The 10,940-nt window shown below is 41.6% G+C and overlaps 1 protein-coding gene across 1 annotated transcript; it reads left to right on the top strand.

Moving 5' to 3' along the window:
• Nucleotides 1–3,835: 3,835 nt before the first annotated feature.
• LOC125220319 (uncharacterized) lies at nucleotides 3,836–4,314 on the top strand. Its single transcript, XM_089062236.1, has 2 exons — nucleotides 3,836–3,984; nucleotides 4,044–4,314. The coding sequence occupies exons 1-2, from the start codon at nucleotides 3,836–3,838 to the stop codon at nucleotides 4,312–4,314; spliced, it is 420 nt and encodes a 139-aa protein (XP_088918362.1).
• Nucleotides 4,315–10,940: the final 6,626 nt, after the last annotated feature.

Genomic DNA, 10,940 nt, shown 5'->3' with positions numbered 1-10,940 from the left:
CAATTTCCAGAGAAGCAATCTCAACACAAAATTTCAATTGCCAAATCAGAGAAACAAACTCTAAACCATGACTCTCTATTCTAAACTTGTTCTCGACTTCAGCAGCTTTCGGAGCTTGTCTCCGAGGGGCAGGGCTTGGCTAGGAACTCAGATCGCAGTCGCATTCCGCCCACGCACCTTTCTGATTCTTCCCCTCTCTCTCTCTAGGATACACTGCCTTCCCTTGCAGTTCACAATCAAGCAATCCAGTCGCTCAAATCGAATACCTCACATCGGAATTAGAGATCAGGAGATAAATTAGGGGTGGAGAAGGAGAATTAGGGGTGGAGAAGGAGCTTACACGGCGGCGAGGAACAACGATGACGGAAGGAGTGAGGACTTCGTTGTCGTACAAATCGCCGGCGACGTAGAGATCCTCGGAGTAGCTGTAGCGGAGGAGAGCGGCTTGGCGCGCAGATTTGAAGCACTGAGTGAAGGGGAGGTCGGCGGCAAGGGGTTGCGTCAGGCATCGGAGCGGGGGTTGAGGCGGCGGGGGTTGATTTAATTATTTAAAAAACCGGACATCAAAGGCAGCGGGTTTTGAGGCGGCGGGGGTTGAGGCGGCGGAGGGGTTGCGTCGGGCATTAGAGCAGAATTTCTTTGGGAAGAAGAAGAATTCTATGGAGCCGTCATTTTCCGGTCGTCATTTAATTTAGAGGGATTTGCAATCACCGTCTATTTTTTTACGGTTCTGTTAAGTGAGGACCGATTCGGGTCCGAGTTCATTTGTGAGGGACCAAATAATCAAAAAGATAATGTTAAGGACCAAATTGATAAAACGGTCATATGTTAGAGACCACATTTGACCTTTACTCTATAAAATACGTTAATAATAGCATTAGACCATCTCCAAGGGTACACTAAAACCTAAAATGGGATATGTATTTAGCTCCAATAGTACTAAAAAACCAATCATATTTTTGGTTTTTGAGAAAAAAAATACTTATCTTTAGGTTTACACTAAACCAAAACCTAGAAGTTTTTCAAATTTTATGAGTAAAAAAGGCATAATATAGAGAATATTCTTTTAAGTTTGAGTTTGGTGTTAATGGTTAGAGTAAAATCAATATTTAGTGTGAGATTTACATTAAAATGGGTTTGAGTTTAGTGGAATGGTTGGAGATGCACTTATAAACCTAATTTTAATTTTATACGTAATAAAACTTTAAAATAATAATGTTAAAAATAATAATGTTAACAACAACAACAACGGCAACAACAACGACAACGACGACAACGACGACGACGACAACAGCAGCAGCAGCAGCAACAGCAGCAGCAGCAACAGCAGCACCAACAGCAACAACAGCACCAACAACAGCAGCAACAACAGCAACAGCAACAGCAACAGCAACAGCAGCAGCAGCAGCAACAACAGCAACAACAACAACAACAACAACATATGTACAAAAGAGCTACAGATATTTAAAAGCATACAATTTTTAGTTACTTAAAAGCATGCAAATTTTTTTATTTATAATGGACCGCGTTTTATTAATTAGTTTACTCATTTCATATGGGTTTTTAAATGAAAATAAATAACGGGCAAGAGTCGTATTTATTCCTTCAACAATCAATAATCAAAATCAATATAATCCAATAATATTAGTATTCTAGAGTTTTAAAAAATTGATAAATTTGCGCCGCTGATTTTTAAGTACCTCCCGTTTCTCTCTTCCTCCATCGTCTTCAAACTCTATTTTCAATAACAAAGTTTTTGTAGCACTCCAAATAAACAAAGATTACTACTTTGTTTGCCGTCAATATCCACATGCAAACCTCGACCGCCGTCGATTTCCTCTCCTGGACGACACTAAATAATATTCTTGCTCATTACTCATATTTCATCGCATACGAAATGTAGTAAGAGCCCCCGTTGTAGATCCCCATCCAAGAATGATGGATTTTTCGTTGGATCTTTCAAATCATTGAAAAACAAAGGTAATTAGCATTAATTTTTTCCATCTATAATCATTGAAAAACAAAGGTAATTAGCATTATTTTTTTTCATCTATTATGTCAAATATAAAAAGTACCCGGTGAGTGCATCTTGTGCATGAATAAGATCACTTTGCACCTCAGTTTCTTCTTTCATTTGTGGACTATCATCTGCAACACTAATGGAGTGACTTCAAGTCCATGGGATTTTTGAAATCTCAATAAAAATTCAAAAATGAAATTATCACAGAACGTGTATTGCTTGTCTAATCGAGATCTTAGACACATGAACATAATTACATTGGAATACAATTACATCGGAATTTATACATATCTTGTAGCTTTTGGAATTCTTCTCAAATGACTTTTAAAGATCCAAATATTAGCCCTCGTAAAACCTCTCACTCACTCCATTCTCCCCACTATCTTGTTGAGATTGAGAGCCACGCAAACAGACTTAATACTACGATTCAGTTAAAATTAAAAACAATTTTATTTAAATAATAATATGGAATTTTCCTAAATACCCTCAAAACTCCCCTTTTATATTGTGTATAGATTGCATAAAAGATATATATGCTGAAGGGGCCAACATTAAAATGCATCGTTTACTGTCAGCGGCAGACACAGAATTTTGATAGTGGGGGATCCTAACCATGGTTTCTAACGAATAGGAGTCTCATTTTCTCATTTTAGTACGTCCGCGAATAGGAGTCCTAGTTTATAATTACTATAGATAGTAAAGAGGCCCCACATTCCACTCACATACACAGGTGAGACTCATATTCCATTAAACTTCTTCTACCCACTTTTCTTAATATTTCTTAAAATCTGTACCAGAAAGAAATTAGACTTCTATTCGCGGACGGATGGAGTATTTTTTAGCGCCGACAAATTGGAGAATTAATTATAAAAGTTAGAGATACGTGTAAGGTGAATGATTTGAATTGAATTCCAAATTGTTGCAATGTAAGATGTAGAACAAAAAATGATATAAATAAGAACACATAAAATAGAAAATAGAAAAATCAATATAAAAGTATGAAAAAAATTCATAAATTTCTATCACATTGTGAATCGAACTCTCAAATGTATATAATAGAAAAGAAAGAGATCAGTAATAATAGACTTAGAGTTTGATTCTTTTTACAAAAATCCCAACGAAATTAAGTGAACTCACATAGTTGTTGAATAAGCTATTGATTATTGGTTTTGATGGGAATCAAACTCTCACCATTCAATGCTAATAGAGAAGGAGTACTAAGTTATTTGGTATTTTGTTAATATGGATAATATATACTCATTCTTAAAATGGTCGGGCTTCATGCATGGACCCTTGAGTGTCCACGATAGTAAGGCCAAACGGTGCCACGGCGCTCTATTGCAGTGGATGAGGGCGGCGCCGGGGTGGGGAGGAATAGCCGCGTTTGCGGCGAGGAAGGGGCGGGGGGTATGGGCCGCGGCGGTCTATTGTACGACGCCGTGTGGTTTTTATAAAATTTTTTATGTTTCGGATTTTAATCCGATAAATACAACCTCCACATCTCATTTTTTTCACACCATTCCAATCTCCACTCTAAAATTTTACTCAATTCCACTTTAAAAAAATGGATAACGATGATTATCAATAATTGATTGGTGGGGCGTTTGATGCGGTGGTTGGAGAGGTGGAGCGGGAAGCTGAGGAGGAAGCGGAGCGGGAGGCGGCGGTGGCGGTGGCGGTCCCTTGTCCGATCCATCGTCGGCGGACAATCCGGCATGACCATGCCGGATCTAACCAGCAGCTGATGGATGACTACTTTGGCGAAAACCCTTGTTATCCGCCAGAGCTTTTCCGTCGACGTTTTAGAATGTCGCAATGGCTCTTCATCATATATCCACATCATTGGTGGGGCGGTACATGTGCTTCACCCTCCGACGTGATGCCAGCTGCCGGATCAGACTTTCGACGTTTCAGAAGTGCACCACTGCAATTAGGCAGCTTGCCTATGTCAGGCTGGCTGACATGTTCGGCGAATACCTACATATGGGTGAGACGACTAGCCTAGAGGTTTTGAGTTTTGTAGGGGCATCAAGGCCATCTTCGGTCCAGAGTCTCTACGAAAGCCAACCGCTAACGACTACCAGATACTGCTAGATATGCACGGGAGGGTGCACGGTTTTCCAGGGATGATGGGCAACATCGATTGCAAGCACTGGGAGTGGAGGAACTGCCCGGTGGCTTGGAAAGGGCAGTTCACTACTGGATTCAAAAGCAAACACCCCTCGATGATTCTGGAAGCTGTTGCTGACTACCGATTGCGGATCTGGCATGCGTATTTGGTGTCACAGGGTTAAATAACAACACCAACGTTCTGCAATCGTCGCATCTCTTCAATGACGAGTGTCGGGATGAGGGTCCAGAGGTCAGATTCGCGGCCAACGGCACGCCGAAGGAATCCTATTTCATGCAACGTCAAGAGAGTGCTAGGAAGGATGTTGAGCGAGCTTTTGGTGGGCTCCAAGCGCGATGGGGCATTATACGATGCCCGACACGAGTTTAGCACGAAAACGATGTCACCGATATCATATATGCATGTATCATATTGCATAACATGATAATAGATGATGAAGGTCAACTTCAGAGCGTTGGGCATCGGACGATGGTGCTAGTTCAAGTCACTGTGTTGCCACCGCGTCCTTGCAGATGGGTGTACCACGTAATAATGAATACTTTCTCCAACTGTTCACTGATATGCGTAGGAAATCGGACATATCCAACTCCAGGCCAATTTGGTTGAAGAGATCTGAGCACATAGGGGAGCGGGCACATCGTGATATGCGGCGCTGTTTGTGTGATTTTGATAATTTTCGTTGTATAATTTTTCCCTTTTTATAATACAACGAAAATTTGGTTTTAATTTTTTTTAATTAAATTATGTGTTTTTTCTAATTATTATCGTCCGATACTTTTTATTCTAATCCAATTAAAATATACTAACAATTGATAAAATAATGAGATTTGTGGTTGTGGCATGACCACTATTGGGCTGGACAAGTTTTTATTGCTATAGAAGAGTTTTTGTGGTTGTACCTTGGGCAAAATCGTGGTTGTGCCACTCTATTGCGGACACTCTTACGACCCTCTATAGGTTCACCACTGTTTACCGTCCTTTTTAAAGTATATTGCATAAATAGTTTCACGGCTAAACGAGGAGGGTGCCCTAGGCCTAGAGCACTTACAATGGAGATTGGCTCGATAGAGTTGGCCCAAACCCGAGCATATTAGCTCGATTAACATCATATGCGCATGTATTGTGTGTAATGCGTGTGTATGTGTATGTGTGTGTGTATGTGTTATGTATGTTGTGTGTTGTGTGATGTGTGTGCATGTGATATGTATGTTTGTACTATGTGTAATGTGGATGCACAATGTGTTTATATGTAGTGTAGTAGTGTGTGTTGGTTGTGGTGTGGTTTTTTGTATTATGTATGTTGTGTGTACAATGTATATTTTGTGTACGATGTGTATGCCTTGTGTGTAGTGTGTGTTGTGTGTGAAAGTATGTTTTGTGTGCAATGTGTGTGTTGTGTATGTAAAGTGTTTGTGTGTAAAGTCTGTGTGCGCAGAGTATGTGAAGTCAGTGTATCTTATATGTGCAATATATGTCTTGTGTGTGCAATGTATATATTGTGTGTGGAAGTGTATGTGTGTGTATTTTATGTAGTCTGTTGTGTGTGTGCTGCGTTGTGTATGTTGTGTAAGTGCAGTGTGTGTATTATGTGTGTAGTGTGTGTCTTGTGTGTGAAGTGTATATATTGTGTGTGGAACTGTAGTGTATTTGTATGTTTTGTGTGTATTGTGAGTGTGTGTGTGTATGCGTGAAGTATGTGTGCGTGTATGTGTGCATTGTAGTGTTTTCAATATTTTTTTGGCAATTACCACCTTGTTGATTTGTAGGCATCTCGATGAGTAGGACAGCTAACCCAAGGATTTTAGGCTGCTCCATACCTATAGGCCAAAATCAATCCCCTGACCATTCGGTTAAGGATAGACAAGTCTCATGCCACCCGACTAGAGGTGCCCACGGTTCAGGAACCGGCAGTTACAGTTCGGAACCGCGGTTCCGGTTTTGGAAATTATTGAACCGGACCGAACCGCGAGGGTGTTTCGCGGTTCCGGTTCCAAAACCGCCAGTTCCGGTTTCGGTTCCGAATCGACGGTTTTCCAGCGGTTTTTCACGATTCCGAACCGTCATTTTTTTGTGGTTCCGGCTTGGTTTCACGGTTTTTTGCGGTTCCGATTTGGAACCGTACGGAACCGGCGGTTCCGGCACGGTATCAGTTCAAAAATTTTCAAACCTGAACCGAACCACGGTTCAAAAATCGACGGTTTCGGTTCGGATAAATTCTCACGGTTTCGGTTCGGTAAACCTTGGGCAGGACTACACCCGACCACACCCCTTCGATTTTTAGATATATTTTTTTATTCATTAGAAATTTCAAATTTTACTTTGAAGACTAAATTTTAAAATTATTCCCTTTGTCCCATAAAGATATGTGCATATGATATGACACATGATTAAGACAAAATTAGTAAAGTAAGAGAGATGTGGAGAAACAAAATTAAAGTAGTGTTAGTGGATTGTGGGATCCCCATTATTATTAGTGTTTTAATGATACTATAAGTTGTAAATAACTTGATGTATATGAGTACTAAATTGGGATAACTTTTGGTAAATGGAAATTCTTATATTTTTATGGGACGGATAAAAATGGAAAATGCACATATTTTTATAGGATGAATGGAGTATAAAAATTGGGAAGATATTAAACTAAAATATGCTATAATATATTAAAATCTAAAATATGAATAAATGAGCCTAAATTGAAACACTTTCTTTTTTATAAATGAAAGGAATAATTGTTCCCATGAGAAATTGAATAATGATATCAAATGTAATGATGATTTATAAGTAAAAAATATACCAAGCAGAAAAGAATGAAATGAAAGTGGAAATATCATTTGAATTTATCATACCAAGAAGGGCCTAAGAGCATCTGCATCGCCATCTCGATGCAGGCTCGGACTCGTCTCAGCGAGATGAGCCAGCATCGAGATAGCGATGCAGCCCTCTTGTCGCGTCGTGTGTCCCTCCGCCTCGATGAAGCTGCCGAGCTCTGGCGCGAGGCGTGACGCCCACTCGCCAGCCCGCGAGTGGGCGTCGTCATACCGTTTGAATTTAATTTTTTTTATTTATTTTTCTTTTTTTATTCTATTTATACTCCCATTAGCTCTTTCATTTTACACACAAACACACTATCTCCCATCTTTTTTTTCTTCTCATCACTATCATATCATCTCTCTTTCCTCCCCAATTTCTGCAAAAATGTCCGGTGATGGAAACTCCGGCGGCGAGGGCGGCTACGACTTGAACGCGTTTTTCGACTGGGGGGCATGTACAATGTATTGGGTGCTTCCGGTTCTAGTTCGTCGCCGGGCACCCAAGGCTCGTCGACGCCGGCATACCAAACACCATCTTTTCCAATTGATGCATACTATCGTCCCATCGACCCGAGGTACGGGCAAACGCATGGATTATCCCAAATTAGGGAAAATAATCCGGAGAAACACACTCCAGAAAACCTTCCAACTAGAGCTAGAAGAGGAGGAGGCGGAGGAGGATGAGGTGGTGGAAGCTCCGCCAGTCGCGGATCCAGAAACGAGGAAGAAGAGGAGGAGGACAAGGCGGTGGAGGTGGAGGACGTAAGTCGTCATCCATACAGCTCCGCAGAGACGATGGCTTTGTTCGACTCTTAGATCAGCGCGCCGTACGAGCCCATCGTCGGGAATCAACAATCCCTAAGTGTTTTTGGGATAAGGTCACCGATGTATACAACGAGCAAAAGCCGAGGGGGACCTCCAGCCGCAACATGAAGATGCTTCGCAGTCATTTTGAGCGAGCCGACAAAGATATCAAAATATTTTGTGGGATTTACAAGCATGAAGTGGAGAATTACCAACACGGAGCCAGTGGAGCCGACATTTTGAGAGCGGCTTTGCGAGTCTTTAAAGCCGACACCGACAAAGATTTCAAATTTTCTGATGTTTGGCAATCGGTCAAAGAGCTTGATAGGTGGGTGATAAGGCTCGTTTCATGCATCGGTTTAAGGTTAAAATTCTGTGCATTTGGGGCGCTAATGTGCGTTATTGAGTTCAGGTGCGTAGTAAATCTGCCGGACCTAGGAGTTGCTGTTACCGGACCTGGCAGATGCAAAAGAGATGAAATTGAAGCAAAAATCAAAAGTCGTCGTTCAGACCTGGGAGAATCAAAAGTTGGCGACGGGAGCAGAATGAGGCGAGAGCAGATTATTTTAAAGAAGTCTTACTCAAGGGCAAGAGCGTAAAATCACCAGAGGGATACCCTAGGGATCAAAGCCTCACATATATAAGGAGCTCAACCTTGAAGAACAAGACAGTCACGGCGAGCCACTTCTACGCTCTCCTAGCTCTAGTTCTAGTTCCATACTTCAAAATTTCATTTCGTATTGCTGTGCACTTGGACATGGAGGATTCTGGCCACCGTGGTTCTCATCGTCATTGTTATTTTGTTGTGTAACACCGCCTTGTGAAGGCGAATAAATAATTCTATTTGCTTTCGTTTAGTACTTTGTGGTTCTTAAGTTCGCAACTCTAGTTTCCGACTTTGATCTACTGGATTCAGACTTATTTCTAGTTATTATGGAAGTTTATGTTTGCTTTTGGTTGGATATCTCTGAGTTTATGTTCATCTTTTGTTTTTAGCTTTCATTCTTTGTTTGTTGTTGGATGTTTGGAGCTGAGATCTGTTGGTTTGTTGTTGGAGGTTGGGGATTTGCATATGGAGATGTTTGGATTTGCTGAATCGTGGTGTTTTGGAGTTGAAGTTTCGCATATTTGGTGCTTGATGTTTACGTTGTGCATGATTATGGCTATTTACTTTCTGTTTCTGCATCCTTTAGGTCCAGTAGCGTAGATCTGTTAGTTTAGGCTTTAATTTCTCGTTTTAAGTTTAGATCTAAAGTTTTGCTCTATTTTCATGGTGTTTAAAACTCTATTTTCTCTGCTATTCTCGTTTGATTCCCGAAGAAGATGAAGTTGTTGGTAGTTAGAACCAGATCTGCTTTATGTCAGTACTTTTCAGCATGTACTTTGCTTTTTCTGCATGTCCCCTAGACCTGTCAGTACGATCTGCTTTGTCTCTTTTACTTTTCCACATGCTTTTCCAGACCCTGTTAGTTTAAGGAAATCTGTCTTTACTTTTCGCTTTATGCTTGTCTGTCCAAATTAGGAAAGTCTGTCTAGTTAAGTTTACTCCAGATGTTTTAGAACTTTAAAATATCTCAGTTTCTCTAAGTCATGTATGTTCCATACGCTCTCAGTTCTTAGACCCAGTAGGTAGAGCAAAGTTCTTCTGATCTATTAGACCCAATAGGTAGAGTAAAGTTTTTCTTCTCTCTCAGACCAAGTAGTTTTAAGTTCTCGACCCACAAAAATTGCGTGGCAGTAGCCAACCCCTTTTCTTTCCCAAAACATCCTCAAATGCAGTTTCGTAGCACCTTCGTCCTCGTGGGATCGATCCTTTACTTCCCTGTGCTAAGTTGTAGTATAGTGGGTTGAGGTTTTTTTTTGAAGGAATAGAGTGCACCCAACGACCCCTTTCTGATAGTTTCACGATCTTCTAGCCTCTGAAGTCTAGTCAAATCCTCTGGACCTGTTAGATCGAGTGACACATCACACAAACCGCACTGCACTCTAGAGTCCTTTTAGTGGGCTGGCATTGTTGCCGGGGATAACATGGTGTTATTTGTGTGTTTGCGAATGTTTTGGTGTAAATAGTTTATTTACTATGTTTTCTTTTATTTCTTTTTTCAGTTTATGAACAGAAGCTACCGGTTCGGACACTGGAACAACTCACCTGGTTGGAGGAGCGCCCAGACTAGTTGGCGGGTCAAGGAAGCGATATTCCCAGTTACCACCAGATCGGGGCTTACAATAGGGGATCTAGTTCACCTGAGTTCGGAGAGCGACGAGGAGTCAACTTTGTCAGTTAAGAAGGCACCAAAGTCAACCTCAGAAACAGAGGAGGAAAGCGTTGAAGGTATGGCCAACGCAGGCGACGACGATCCGGAGATCGGCTGGCTCACTGCCCATTTAGATGGCGAGCCAGCCCAGGCTATCGTCTCTACCCAACGCCAGAGGGCGATTGACATCAAAACTAATGTGCTGGGTATTCTACCCAATTTCTCGGGTCGGAGGAATGAGTGTCCATATCAATTCCTCAATGAGTTCAACAAGCTTTGCAGTATTCAGAAGAGGCCCAACGATGCAACAGAGGAGGATTACCGACTACGCGCGATCCCGTTTGCGCTGAAGGGAGAGGCTAACACGTGGTTATTAAGGTTGCCTCCCGACTCGATCCATACGTGGAAGGACTTCAAGTTGGAATTTCTGGATTACTTTTTTCCTTCTAACAAAACAAATGCTCTTAAGAAGGAGATCCAGGAATGCAAGCAGGAGTATGATGAATCGTTGAGCCAATACTGGTCCAGATTTAAGGGGCTGCTCGATGCTTTCCCAAACCACCGGATGATGGAAGCCGAAACCTACTATCTATTCTATGAAGGGGCAAAACCTGAGTCCAAAGATCTGATGAATACCGCTAGTGGAGGAAATTTCACCAAGAGGAAGGTGAGCGAGGCTCGAGAGATACTGGGAAGATTAATTGATGCAAAAAAGGCATACGATTCACCTCGTACCATCCTAAGGAGGGGAAGTGCGGATGCAGTCACAGTGCAAAATGAAGAAAGGATGGATGCCCGAGTGGATGCAAGGATAGATGTTAGAATGGAGCTGCTGGAGAAGACTATTCTAACTGCCCTAGGGAAGAACGATTCACCGGGTCCAACAGAAAAAGAAAAACAAGCACTGGGTCCAGAGGATG

The sequence above is a fragment of the Salvia hispanica genome, chromosome 1 (genome assembly GCF_029641045.1).
Source record: "Salvia hispanica isolate PSC_SH4W2 chromosome 1, Shi_PSC_v1, whole genome shotgun sequence".
Taxonomy (NCBI): domain Eukaryota; kingdom Viridiplantae; phylum Streptophyta; class Magnoliopsida; order Lamiales; family Lamiaceae; genus Salvia; species Salvia hispanica.
The sequence above is the reverse complement of the archived record's forward strand: the minus strand, read 5'-3'. Positions and strand labels throughout refer to the sequence as shown.

Excerpts from the sequence above, each read along its gene's own strand:
- LOC125220319 (XM_089062236.1), top strand. The coding sequence starts at position 3,836 with ATGGCTCTTCATCATATATCCACATCATTGGTGGGGCGGTACATGTGC. Across the intron at positions 3,985-4,043 it reads TATGTCAGGCTGGCTGACAT|GGGCATCAAGGCCATCTTCG; the intron begins GTTCGGCGAATA and ends TGAGTTTTGTAG.